This window comes from Monomorium pharaonis, chromosome 3 (genome assembly GCF_013373865.1).
Source record: "Monomorium pharaonis isolate MP-MQ-018 chromosome 3, ASM1337386v2, whole genome shotgun sequence".
NCBI lineage: Eukaryota > Metazoa > Arthropoda > Insecta > Hymenoptera > Formicidae > Monomorium > Monomorium pharaonis.
The window spans coordinates 3,655,772-3,670,586 of NC_050469.1; the positions used below are offsets into that span (position 1 = coordinate 3,655,772).

Here is a 14,815-nt window from a genome sequence, read left to right on the forward strand (position 1 = left end):
GGCTGGTAGGTCAAACTAGAGGAAAACTCCGGAGATTCGTACGATCAAAATCGAAGATCGCGAAGCCGGGAGCCCGAAGGAAAACGTTAAAGGTTTCGCGGTAAAACCAGGAGTTTTCCGAGCGAGCACGGCGAGAGTGAGAGAGGGAAAAGGAGTATGAGGGTAGTTCGGTCGAGGTGAAGAGGGACGGAGAGGGTGAGAGAAGTAGTGCCACGGGGTGGAAGTGGCGCTGTCAGCCCGTAGTAGGGAGGGCTCATAGAGGAGTGGAGGCGGGAAGAGAGAACGATGACGATTCGGTTTGAGGGGCTCGGGGGAGGGAGGGTTGAAAGTCGGGGTGGGGGAGCGGCCGAGACGGAGAAGATCGGGCTAGGGATACCGACTGTGCTCCGGGGGGTGAGCGCGCGATGCCGCCGGAGGTAGGGATGACGGCCACGGGGGTAGGGATGGCGGTACGACTTTGGGGGATTGGAAGCAGCTGAGAGCAGTGCGAGTAGGTCACACCGCCGACCAGAGTGGCAGTCCGCGTTTTGGCGAACGGCGAACGGTTTGCTCCACCGGAAGACCGCTCACCCTCGTATTCTTCCTCCCGTTGTCTTCGGTCCGGCTCAATCCCGCACCCGTACTCGTTTCCATACTCTCCCAGATGCAAGATTATCCTCTCGCGTGCGACAGAGCCCGGGCGGTCCTCTCGCCCGGCCGTTTACTCTTTCAAAACGGTCGCCCTCGAACTTACGACCCTACTACCTCGAACAATTGAGATTGCCTCTTCTCAAGGAAAAAAGAGAGAGAGAGAGAGAGAGAGAGGATCGAATGATCCTCGAGTGGTCGGAGTGGATTTATCAGTCCGAGACACTCTTACCTCAGCCGTCACGACGCCGTTTCGAGGGAGATCGTAGATCGATTTGGGGGACACGCGCAAGTTCTCTGTCACTTCTGTTCTTTGTCGAGGGTGATGAGACAAGTGGGGCCAGAGTCTGGCCTCCTCTCTCGATACTGCAATAACTAATGAAACCCGATGTCCCACAGTACACGGAAACAACGAAGAAAAGTTAAGTGAAAGGGGGAAGGAAAAGACAAAGGGATTTTGCATAAAGAAAGAAAGAAAGAAAGAGAGAGAGAGAGAGCAACAGAGAATTCGATTTGCTTTCTCGCGGTGCACTGTGCGTCCCAAGTTCCGTTCGAGTTTCCCCGATTCCCTTCGGGAATCGTCCACGGTGCGTAGAGTGTGCGGCGAGAAGTTACCGCCGGGAAGTTAGCCCCGAAGAGATAGAGAGGGACTTGCGCGAGTGCGGCCGGGCGTGATGAAACTTGCCGCGTCTTCCCGCAATTCGTCGGGGGTTTCGTCGTCGAGGGGCACGTAACGATCGTATACGATGTGACACACAGGTCCCTTTGTATTACCGTCGCGGGTACGATCCGATTGTTATCGTTACTGCTATTGTTGTTGTTGCTGTTGTTGTTGTTGCTGCTGCTGTTCCTGTTGTCACGTCGCGCTGCGCCATTCGCGTTAATTATCGGGAGCGTATCTCCGGCGACGTATCTCGCATCTCGATCCTCCCGGTGCGTGCGCTCAAAGCTCGGGCACTTCCGCTACGTACTGCGGGACGGCTCGATAAACGCGCCGCATACGAGTGTGTGTGTGTGTGTTTTTTTCTTCTTCTGGCGGTGCGTTGTATTCCTGCACGCACGCGGCGACGCGTGTCGCGTCGTCGTCACGTTTAAACGTCACACACGTTCTTGCGTAATCCGGGACGTTAAAGAGCGCGACGGTGGCGATTGTGCGATAATTTTAACGACCGCCATTCAATGGGACGTAACGAGCGAGCCGGCCCAGCCACTTGGAAATTGGGTTAAATAGAATAACTCAACTTCCAAACCATCGAGTCGAACTTCCGACCTCTCTATACGACCTAGCGGCCGATGATGTTTCCTTTGGAGAGAGAGAGCTCTTTCTCTTATCTCGTTTAATATAAACACTCCCACGACCGGCGAAGCCGCGGTCCAATAAAAAGCACGGAGGACCGCGAAAGGGCAGGACGGCAAAAAGGAAGAGAGAGAAAGAGAAGTGAGCGGCCGACCGAGAGAGCGGAGAAAGATAACAGCGCTGTAGTAGATGTACGTAGCAGGAAGGAGCGAAGGCTGCTGCCGATCGAAAAGCGATAAATCGCGGGCTTAATGCACGCGGAAGGCGGACCGCACGACGCACGTCGGGATCGATAGCGCGTGGCAGGAGAAGAGGTGAATTACCTGCGTCAACGAGAACATCGAATCGATCCATCGAAGCGACCCAAGTTCGCGTAACTGCACCTTTCGTCGTCGCGCCTTGTTGTAAAGTTTTCCCCTTCGTCCGCGAGAGATACGAGGCGGCGAAGGAAGAAAGTTTGTATTTGAAGGGAACCCCCGGGGGAACAAAAGGGAGGAAACGGCGGGAGGGGAGGGGGGGGCGAATCATGAGACGAGACGTATCGACGAGCTGCCAGGGGAACGGCAACGGGCACGTAGAGTGCGTCGCCATTGGGAGATAAGAAGAAGAACCGGGCCGAGGGTAAGAGCGACCATTTCCGGCGAGGGAAGATCTCCCGGAAAATTCGGCGAGGACGTGAATCGAATTCGCGGAATTCGTCCCCGGGCATCCCGAGAATCCTCTTAGGCTGTGATTAGGCGGCGGCGACAGCGACGGCGGCGACGAAGGAGGAGGTAAAACTCGAAAATGGAGGTCGCGGCATCGGCTATGTTGGACGGCCTGAAAAACAATCGTATCGGCAAGCTGGCGCTGTCGCGGTTCTTGTCGCAGAGTCTGTGAGTAAAAACTGTGCCCCTCGGGGGCGCGAAATCGGTCGGACGACGTCGACCCCGACGTGGGGTCGTTGCCGACGATGACCGATGAGATTTTTAGTGCACGATTGTTTGTACGATTGCATGCGAGCAAATTACTTTGGTGCACGTGCCGATGCTGGATTCCCCTTCCCGACGTACGACTTTGCTGCTTTGATTCCCATCTCGGAGAAAGTGCTACGAGTCACGAGTAGGAAAGGAAGGTTCGTAGGAAAGGTCACGGAGTTAACAGAGGGATATCTTTTAGGAGTAGATTAGAGATTATGGATTTTTGGTCTAATCGGTCACTTGACCGAGCAAGACTTCCATCCTCGGTTCTACATTCTCATGGTGGAGTGAAATCTTTCTCTGTTAACCGCGATACGCTTACTTGAATATGAGTTGCCGAGGTCTCATATCTCCCGAAATGAATTTTATCGTGATGCTTTTTCCGGCGATGCGGTTCACAAGCGTCATCATCGCTTCTCCCTTGTGATCCGCCAATTAAAGACTACACTCAATTCCCAGCCCCTACTTTCCGTATATGAGACGATTCCCTCGAGGTACAGGTTGTTGAAATTCGTTGAAAGCATTAAATAAATTGAATGGGCACTAGTTTCGCTAGGATTTCGGTGACGTCGCTCTACGTGTAATTATATAGGGCACACCGGACGGGCGAAATGACTAAATGTCAATAGCGCGTTCTAGTTGGTGTAATAAACGAGGTATGGTATTTTATATTACGAGGCATCGCGTAGTAAACGACGTAGCTTCAGCCCGGTATTATTTGAGAGAGAAAGGGGGAAAAAAGTGTGCCAACCGCGTAATCGCACAAATAAATATGTCGCGTCCGATAAGTAAATACCACGGAAATAATTATAGGATGAAAATTCCATTATGCTCTTACGAGATATTATATGTCAGGCGCTCGAATTTCATCGAAGATATCGCTCAATATTCGCTTAATATTCGTTATTATTATTAAAGCCGTGTACGGTTCGTATATTTAATGTTACAAAATGATAACGATACAATTAATTAGCAAAACACGATGATACTGCGTAATTAAGCGCAGGATTTAATTTCAATGAGGTAACGTTATACAATGTGCGTACGCGTCGGAATGCATTTTTTACATTCCCATTGGCTCTAAATAAATCCACCTTGCATACAGCGTCGCATGGCTCACGTGTGTATGTGTGTGTGTGTGTGTGTGTGTGTATGTGCCGCTGTACGCATTGTGTGTTACATGTGCATATGTGTGCCGACGGGATTTTGTGTTGATGATGTGATCTTGCGATTACCAACGCTTCGCGCGATCGTCGGCGATCAATGCAAGTCGTACACCACGGTTTACAATAAACACAATTGGGCATTGTTATCCCGGATGAATGTTTACGTACACTTGTATCTAAAGTGCCCTCTCGTCGCGCCTTTCTAAAATCGATATCTTCTATCCGTTTATTTCGGGGTTGTTTTTCTTGGAAATGGCTGGAAATCGCGACGACTGAACTATACTGACATATCTAGGAAACTTGGCTTTCATAGAATGTGTAATTTTTTTCTTTCAAAATCCTTGAAAATACTCGTACTCTAAACTTTGGGGAAAAATATTAAAAATTTAAATGTCATGGTATTACATGTACACTTAAATGTCACATCTAATGAAATATGTTCAGAATTAATATTCTGATTTTGATATTTCTAGATATTAAAGCATATACAGATTTCATTTGTGACATAAGTGTCTTCTCATACGTTTTAATCTATTTGTTATAAGAAATTCTCATAATTCTTAAATAACGGTTTTTTTCAAAGACATCATATGTTATATCTGTTCTTCTTAGAACAGTGAAAAAATTACATTTTAACGAAATAATAATTGGCCGTAAAGGCGATTTAACAAAATAAACTGTCACTATACAAAAACATAAATATATATCATGATATTACTTAAATGTCACATCTAATGAAATTTGTTCGGAATTAGTACTCAGATTTTGATATTTCTAAATCTTAAAGCATATACAAATTTTATTTGTGACATAAGTATCTTTTTATACGTTTTAATCTACTTGTTATAAGATTCTCATAATTCTTAAATAACGGTTTTTTTCCTAAACGAAAACTTCTGTACTGTATTACTGCATATATTATATTTTTTCTTTTTAGAACAATGAGAAAATTACATTTTAACGAAACAATAATTGGCCGTAAAAGCGATTTAACAAAATAAACGGCCACTATATAGGAACATAAAACATACTTAGCCGTGGGGAAAGGTTTACTCAACCTGATGAGATACAGTTAGCAAGATTGGGAACGATCCGACATGGAGAATTAAAGTATATATTAAGATGTACTTAACTTCTCTTTTAAGAACAGTGATTATTGTTGATATTTTATACCGTTTCGAACTTTGTTGTGTGTAAATTAGAAAAGAGAAAAGGCAGTAACGGTTCAAATTTATCGAATTGATTAACAAATTATATTTCTCTGTTATTTTATGTTCGGTTAGACACTATACGTATTTGTTACTTATTATTTAATATATTTATCAATTTATTTTGGTACATTATTTATTGTACATTAATGTGTTATCTTCGATTTTTTCAAGAATATAAAAGTATAAGAAGTATTATGTTATACTGAGGGCGCATATTCTACTTGGGAGAAGTGGCTAGGGATTGGAATTAAAATTTTCCCAACTTCATTAAGTTCTATAACCTGATCTTTCGCTTCCGCATATCGCGTAACGCGTACGTCGGAGTAAATATAGGTAGTATAGTGTCGCTATACTTCTGCTTGATGCCTTCTCGTAGCTCTCGTCTCGGATTAAAGTACCTATTCCGTTGCTTCCTTGCAGCGTACATTCGAGAAAAGTATGATGAATTTCACGCTACGAATTTCCCGCGTCATAACGTGGTCTCGTTCCGCTTACGTTTGTTTGTTTGTTTTATATCACCCAGCAAAATAACGAATCTACCTAATGGTATTTTTCGCAAATACAATAGAAAAGAAGATGGAACTCGAGAAAATGAAATAAGTTGATTGTACCTATATTAAGATAATGCTCAAACGCAAACAAGGTTATTAACTGATTTCGAAATTCAATCAAATTATTCTACGGTGATTCTACAGTAAATAATTAGCTTCTGATAATATCTTGTCGATATTTTAATTACGATTCTGGAAATATCGTAACGCAATTTTACTAATAAAAGCCCTTGAAATCCAGTTATAAGATAATTTTTAATACGTCTTACATATTATTAAAATAAATTACATTTTATAATAATATATATAATAAATAAATACATTTTTTAATAATATTAATGTAATATAAATTATTAATATGTTTGCCATCTCATTATGAAAATTCTATTTACTGATGAAATGATTTCTGTGTTATTCAAATATATTTCAGACATTAAGAACGACACAGTTTCATTTTAGGAAATTACTTAGGGAGATTTCTTGACAGTGCGCAATTAAGGTGGACATTTTGTGACACCTATCTCCGATTCGAGAGCGAGGAACTTTATTCGAAAAATAGTCGCAGGACGAATGAAGTCAATTTACATTATTTCCGATTGGATATCTTTACATACCTTTTTACTGGAGGAAATTATTTCTTCGTAACGAGAGCGTGCGGTTTCGATATATTTTACGCTAGATTGTGAAAATCCGGTGTATTTTGCGGCAAACGAGATCGGTGATAAGTGAAGCTGTCTTTTGTTTTCTTTTTTCGTAAAAAAAAGCATGACCGCGAGAAATTTATAATCTGCTAGCTTTTAAAGAAACGGAGGAGGCACATTGAAGAAAGATGTCTTGTCATCTTGCGCAAAAATTAACACGTGATAACATTTCTTTTAATAAATATTGAAAAAATTGTACATATAATAGGAATTTTTTAATGAAATATTTTTCTAATTTTTATTTACAGACGATATTTTTGTAGAAATATACACGGATAACGTTTTATTATCTTGTATCAAATGTAATATTTATCTTGCTCGTGCATTTGAACGAAAGTTTTCATATATCGTACCTACATTGAAAACTACTTGCAGCACTGACTCGTATATGTTGAGAAATTTCAAACTTTATAATATCAATAATAGTTTCACTCGCTCGTCTAAGCTGAATTAACAGTCATACATGTACAGTGCATAAATATGTCTTAAATTTGAAATAATTAAATTTTCAGTGTGTGTACATCAGTACATATATGAAGTCCCTAATTTAAATATTAAAACTTTGGGATTAATAAACTAAATAAAGGTTCTTTTTAGATTTTTTTCGAAGATTTTAATTTTAATACATACACATACACAAACACATGAAAAAAGAGAGAGAGTAAATGAATGAATTAAAAAATTATTAGTTGATACCAAAGAGAAATTCTAACATAACGAATAAAGGCTACTTTTTATTCACAGAATAATTTTCAAAATAAGAATAAATTTTATACCGCAATAATTTCTTAATTTATTTGTTTATCTCTCTTCTATATCTGTGTAATTCATCTCTCTTTTATCGATTTCTTTAAAATTTTCAAATTTGCAAAGTTCTCTTTGAAGTCACGTCAACTCCTATAATATATAGGCAATCATCACTAGATAGATTTTTTATAAAATAAAAAAATAAAATTAAAAGAAATTATTAATAAAAGTGTGAAAAAATATAATTTATAATTTTTGAAAGAATTATTTATTTCTTTTATAGAATTAAATTATATATTATTAGAAATTACATAACACCACATACTGTGCTAGACATATGTAAATGATACGAAACATCTGTATGTTAACGAAGCAGTACTGCAGCACGTAAAATAAGCTAAAAACACACACACACACACACACACACGCACGCATACGCTGGAGGGTTTTAAGTTTTACTAAGTTTATTAGTTTTGTAAGCAATTTTTTTCAAGTAGAATTTCAATAAAATTGTAATTAAGACTTTCAAGAATACAAAATATTGGTATTCACCTTTTAAGAGAAACATAAAAAGAAGGTAAAAATAAAAATTATGACTAAAAATACTGTTTAGTCATTAGATATCCCTGACACAGAAAATTCGGAATTAAAGATACTGTTTAAGAATTAGAAAGTATTCCTAATGTATTCCTGATATAGAAGATAAAAAATTATAAACTGAAGAAAATTAATTTTTTGTTTTATTTGCTATTTAATCGCTATATTTGGTTCGAGCTGAATAAGTATTAGTTATTTTTTGTTTAGCTCTTAGTCAATTTGTTTTGTATTATCGTTAGAAGAAGTGAGCGTTATATTTCTGGTTTCTGGATAGTTAAAAAAACATACTATGTAAGATAATTTTTTTCCATATCATGATTAGATGAATTTCTATTTAAATCTCTAAAAGACTTTCTTTCTTATCGATTCTTTACATGCTCCCAAAGTTTTAATCTCTAAATTCGGGACGTACATATATCTTTGTATATAAAAAACAATATATACTATATTTTCGGTGACTATAAATCTTTTTTCTACTTTTTTACTATAAATAATTAATAAGCACTATAGACTCGCCACATAAATTATGAGTGTTACAGACTGTGTTTATGACACAGGTATAAATTTATATGTTTTGCTTTTATTTTACATAATAATGAGTAATCAATTATTATGTTAATGTTTTCTTATACGTATTTTTTAGAAACTTTAAGTAAAATTCCTGTGTTTGACGAAACGTGATTTAGAACATTGGACATATTTGTATCAGGAATTCCGTGCTGCAACCACGGAATACTTGATCAAGTGGTTTAATAGCACGTTCACATTGTCCGAAACTTTAAGATGGTTTCCCGCACGTGGCATAAAGTTGAATTTTAGAACCGAGGGGACAATAACGATCGTGTCGCGCACGGCATTCTGTCCATATCTTCGTTGCGCTTTAACATATGGACAAATAAAACTCCCGGGGATGCGTGCGCCGGCGCTTGCATTAGACGGAAGTGCACTCCGAGCAAATTTATCGCTCTTTTCGGGTGATAGAACAAACGAGCCGGCTGGTACGCTGTAGGTGAGTTATTGCAATTAAAGTACGTCCACACGATATTCGAGATAGAAACGGGGGGGGGAGGGGGGAGGGGACCCGCGCCTCCGTAAAATTGCCATTAACTTCCGACGTGTGCTTTTTCTGCGATCGATCCTCGCTTAATGTAACGTTATTTCAGCCGGTCCTGACGTGGCCAAACGGAAGACGGGGAATATTAGACGATATGTTCTCCACATTGTGTAACGTGGAAGCTCGCGTTTTGATAGAGATACCTTTTTAGGTAGCGGCTTTATTTTCCGCGACTTTTATCTTCAAAGTTGGGTGGGTTTATTCACGGCTCTTAATGTTAAAAACTAAAAAATTACGAAAGCTGAATGAAGAAAAATCGAACGGGTTTTTGCGCCGAAAGAACCGATTGGAAACTCGAGAGGTGTGCCATCCCATCATCTCTTTTTTTTTCTTCCGAAACACGACTGCACTTTAAACGTGAAAATATTTCGAGATTTATCGATTCGTAATCTTTCCTTTTTCTTCTGCTACAAAGAGAGAATATTGTGCACGTTTGAATTATTTCATGACCCAGTTTTAATCTGTAAAGTCTATTTTATACCGAAGCGATAGTTACCGTGAAATCTAACAAAAGCGCGAAGTTGATTTATTTTCACGTATTTTGTATACGATCTCCGTATTTGTAATATTGTATTGACACGAATTATAATTGTTCCGCCGTACGTATCACATTCAGTTTGCGTAATTAAAGGAGCGTGAAATGTGTCGTGCATTCGTTTTTATCGAGTTGACAAACGATTGAATTCGGTGTCATCGTATATGTATGCATTAATTTGCATGTTTCTGCTCCCTGCGATAAATTAACGTCTAGTCAGTAAACATCGTGGCCTTAATTACCGTTTCGTAGGTGAAAATAACGAATGCTGGTTCTTAAATGGAGATTAAAATATGGATTAGCGGAATAGTTGGCGGTAACCTTTGTATCGAATAACAGAGTAATGCTTATTCCATGAAAGTTACAATGAACCGTATTAAAATAAAGACTCGATCGAATTGAAGCTGAACCAAATGTTGAAACGTAGTCAAATTGTGTATAAAGAATTTCACATACGTCCTCGCAAACATATTATACATATTATATATATCTCTATTATTGTATATATATATATATTTTTTTCTTTTTTATATTTTATATTTTTAACACACATACACACACACATAATAATTGTTATTTTAGAATATTATTTCTTTAGCTGTCACGTAAAAATGTTCTTTTTAATTCGTCAGAATATCTCTGTTTAAAAGAATTTAAATATTTAAGCTTTTAAAAGATTAAAAAGCTTGTTCGATATTGTTGCCTCGTTTTAACATTCAATATAAAATTAATGTTACATGTTAAGATTTTTACTTTCAAAGGTAATTAAATTAATAAATGTAATATCGTTTTTGTTCTGGTATAAGTTACAAAAGTGAATATAACTGACACAAAAGGGATACGTGAACACGCGCGGACAGAAATCATAATTTTTCAAATTTTAATAAATTCAATAAAAATGTTAATATTGGACATTTTTTAGACTCTACTTTTTGCCAATTCGCGTCAATTCCAAAGAACGAGGAATGTAAGCGACGTGCGCTATTGAAATTAGAACGAAAAGTTCGTGGATATCGGTGTTTGGATCAAGCCTGAGATGGCGAGAATAATGGAAAATAATGCCGTGAACGAGTTTCTGCGAAATAAGTTCTCTGATGCATTAGGTCCATAATTTCTGACTTTTATTGTGACAATAGCTGCTCTGAATTAATAATTATATTATGCGATACACAGTCTCGATTAAAGTCTCTCTTGGGGACACCTAACACAGTCGCACGCGGAAAGTCGCAAATCGTCAGCTTTACGTACCGTGCGTATTGTGAAGATAGGATTTTGGCGTGGTGCCACATTCCGCCCGCACGGTATTATCGCGCGCGACGATGATTTATCGCGCGTAGGTGCAATCATCGAATTCGTTCCAGGAGAGAAAAAAAGAGGATGTTTATAATTCATCGTTGGTCGGAACAGGCTCGAGTTAATCTTTACACGTACACGGAAAGAATTATTTTGCTGAAGTATCTGAAAATTCAGTCAGATGCAGATCAGAAAATAATTTTGTTGGGCTATCTAAATAATTATGCAGAGCGCTCGAGCGTTAATAAATAATGCTGCATGCAAAGTTTGATATTCTATCAACTGGCTCGAGCATCTCGCATAATTACTTTGATGGCCCAACGGAAATTGTTTTCAGCTCTAGTTAAATTTTTAGATACTTTAGCAAAACAATTTTTTTTTTTTGTGCATTTCGCAAATTGTCGCAGGATGTTATTTTAATTTTAAAAATAATAGCTATCTATGCGTGGCACTGAGATCAATCATTCTGGGAACTGCCCCCCGTGAAATTCCGCCAAAATTATTGGCTGTTATTAAGTTACGCGCATAATGATGCAGCTAATGCGATAATATTCCAACATGATACGCATAGTCACGAGCGAGGGCAGAGTGACGTACTATTATTATTACTCTTATTCAGTGAACCGAATAATTAAATCCGACAGACATGTATTTCGATTACGCTCGTGTTAACTTATCAGCCCTTCAGTAGCAGCTGTTCGTTAAATCGCGGGTTTTCTTCCGCGCGAGAGAGAAAACGATTTCGATTTCCTTGCTGGTTGTTGGCGCGCCTTTTAGGGCGCGCCAACGATGCCGTTTTCCTCGATCGGTTTCTTCACAGAGACTGCGTGTGACTTGCTCCTCCGACGATTGAGTGGTAACTCGTGTTGCTCCAGGCCGAGCTTGAACGTTCTGCATCGCGCACTTTCATCCACTAATTGATTTATCGCCCGCTAACTGCCGGAGAATATTGATATTGATCGGCCGCTATCGACGTATATATCTGCCGTAACTTGGGCTCTAATTAATTTCCGATCACCGGTGAAAAATGTATTTCCGACGTACAACGTAGGGTCTGAGAAGAGAGAATATCCGCGATGTATGAGTCTGCATAGACACGTAATAATAGATCACATTAAATTCATTGCAGGTCAATTTTTTCATTTTTTTCGAAAAGTTATCATTAGACACGTATTATATGGATTTTTGATAGGAAAGATTAATGGTGCGATATACTATAAGTATTCGCAAAATCGAATTACATGAGTGTCAGGATAAAATCGATGTCGGTTCTTTTTGCTGTTTTTGTTTAAACAGACTGTGTATGTATCGTATTATAAGATAAATCATTTTGAGTGAATTATTACTCAATATTTGTATTAGAGTGGTTGATTATTGCATAATCAGGTTTAATTAAAATGAAATTTATATGCCGGGCAAATATAAAACGTTTATATATACGTGTGTACATATATTTAATAATATTTGTGTAATGTTGATGTAGTGGGCGTTTAATTTGTCATGCTTTTATTTTTAACGATGATTTTTGTCATTAATTCAGAATTGATTTCTTTTAAATTAAAAGGAAAATTATTATTAGTAACTTTTTAGTTTTTAGCATTATATATTTTTATAACACTCAATATACAAATAAAAATTTAGTGGAAGTAAATATTAAAAAGCAAACGTGAAGATAGAATTTTTATATTTGCTTTTTAAAGTTTATTTTGCGCAAATACCATTTTTTGAATCATAATTTATTGATGGCTTGATAGTTTAGTTAAAGTTGCGGTATTTAGAAAATCCATTTTTATAAAAAATAATACACAAAAAAACTGGAACACCTTGTAAACTATACACGATTTTTGTACGTATAATTTATTGACACGCATGCCAATAAATAACTTTGATGTCGCACCAAACGGGTAGTCGTAAAAACTCGTGCATAGAGATAACAATTTTTTATACAGGCTAGAGTAATTGGATTAGATTAATTCTTTTCTAACAATAAGTTAAGATAAAACAAGTGGCAGGAATAATCTTTCACTGTTTACGATTACTATTCTGTATCTTTCACAAACAATATACTTGCAAGATGTTTTTTTTTTCAAAATTTTACTTGCGAACTATGAAATAGTTTTATTTGGACAAACCTGGATTAGAACTTTAGCTATCTTCTAACTATTATTTTCTCCCTTCTTGCTCTATCGAGACGACGGAGAGATGGAAGCGTTTTAAATTGCGAATGAGATTTTGGACAGGTTTGCAATAGAACAAACTCTGTACTTTGTTTTTTCAGAAAGCTATTTTTAGAAATAAATTTCTTCTGTCCGAATATCTATTATCCTTTAAAAATTCCAATAAGAAAGAAAATTCTTATGATTATCTTACTTTAATATTTTATACGCAGAATAATGAGAAGAATCGATTTGCGATAGAAAAAGTACATGGATTTATTAAAAAAAAAAGATAATTATATCTCGAAAATGGATCATTGCTTCACTCGAAAGAATATAATCACGGAATTATAAATCGTACATAAAAGATTTTTCTCTGCTACTTTTTTATCTTGATTTTGAAAAATAATCTAAGATTTAATTACTGAAATTATTCTGCACACATACAAAAACAATTTTGCTGAAGTTTAAAAATAGCTAGAGACAAACTGAAAATAATTTTATTAGGTCATTAAAATAATTATGAAGGATATTCAAGCTCATAATAAGTAATGCTGCAGAGAAAAAGAAAGAAAGAGAAGATTTTAATATTCTAGTACCTAGTTTGATTGTTCTACATATTTATTTTGATGGCTTAATAAAGTTATTTTTCCATTTGCAGTTAAATTTGTAGTTAGATCTACAATTCTAGATATTTCAACAAAATATCCTTCTTTTCGTGTACATTTCAAACTTGATATTGTATCCTTCCGTGTTGGAAATAATGTGGTAACATACATTTTTTATACGGAAATATAATAGTTTATATATAGAAGGAAAATATTCGAATTTAAGAAGCGATTTAGATTTTTCTCAATCATTTTACTACTTTTCTAGAAATGAACAAAGTCATCAGTGTATTCGACTTCTTGAATAATTCAATGCGTTTTTTCTTCAACTACACTTCGCTATACATTATTTACTTGGCCTAATTAACTTGTGTAGACGATGCTACACTATATGGTATATCAGTTTAAAATATTCAAAGATGACTGCCTACGCAGCCAGCGTGCGAAGCGCGGGTCAGAAGTGCGTCGTAAAAGTGTCCCACGCCACCTGCGTGTCCGCGATTGTTTTAGATTATATGACCACCATCGCGTCATCCGATAAATCGCTCTAGGGGTTGTAAACTCCATGAAACTGGCCTACCTCCCGTTGGTCACATTTACCGCCAACAGTGTACCTATTCAAACAGCGATGCTTCTAATCTTGCAGCATGCGGGTTGTTCATTGCGAACAATACCTACTTTTGCCAGCCACTTTCTGCTTTATCCGCCGTAAACGACGATATTTCGCTTAAAATATTTCTTCGGGGAATTCAATGCGCGAAGTACGTAATTTTTATAATTGTTCCATTATCTAAATGAAAAGTGAGTTCTCCTTCCAGTTTAAAATGATACTTTATGACTAAACTTGCGTTTCCGGAAACTAACATTAACGTTGTCCAGAAATTTACTGCAAATTGATTTCCTCGGTCTAGAATCATGAAGTTTTACGTTTAATATTTCATGAAAGTTGTCGTAACGTTTTACTTAACGTATCTGGATTATATTGAAATTGAATGTTCCGTGATTAAAAATACAACAAATGTTTCATGTTTTAATCTGAGCGGCCATGTAGGCATCGTGTTATGAAGCTGGCGAACCTATAATTTAAGTGTTTGTGAAATTTGAAACAATCCGACCAGGATTTGTTTTAAATCGATTTAGAATATGTTCTTTGTGTAATCCGCGTTTCAATTAACACGAGAGTATTGATTCCTGGCACATCGCGACATTTCATCGATATTTTTGGAACCTCAACGAAATTTCGGGCTCTTCGT

General features: G+C 37.5%; 1 protein-coding gene across 8 annotated transcripts in view; it reads left to right on the forward strand.

Moving 5' to 3' along the window:
* LOC105836540 (synaptotagmin-7) overlaps positions 1-14,815 on the forward strand; it is a 198,775-nt gene that overhangs the window by 110,963 nt on the left and 72,997 nt on the right. For 2 of the 8 annotated variants that reach the window (XM_036284854.1, XM_036284856.1), the window contains exon 1: positions 2,476-2,799. The exons of the other annotated variants lie outside the window; for them this stretch is intronic. In XM_036284854.1, coding sequence (XP_036140747.1) covers positions 2,711-2,799 — 89 coding nt within the window. In that variant the 5' untranslated portion in view covers positions 2,476-2,710. Of the gene's footprint in view, positions 1-2,475; positions 2,800-14,815 lie in introns of those variants that run through there. 8 annotated transcript variants of the gene reach the window in all.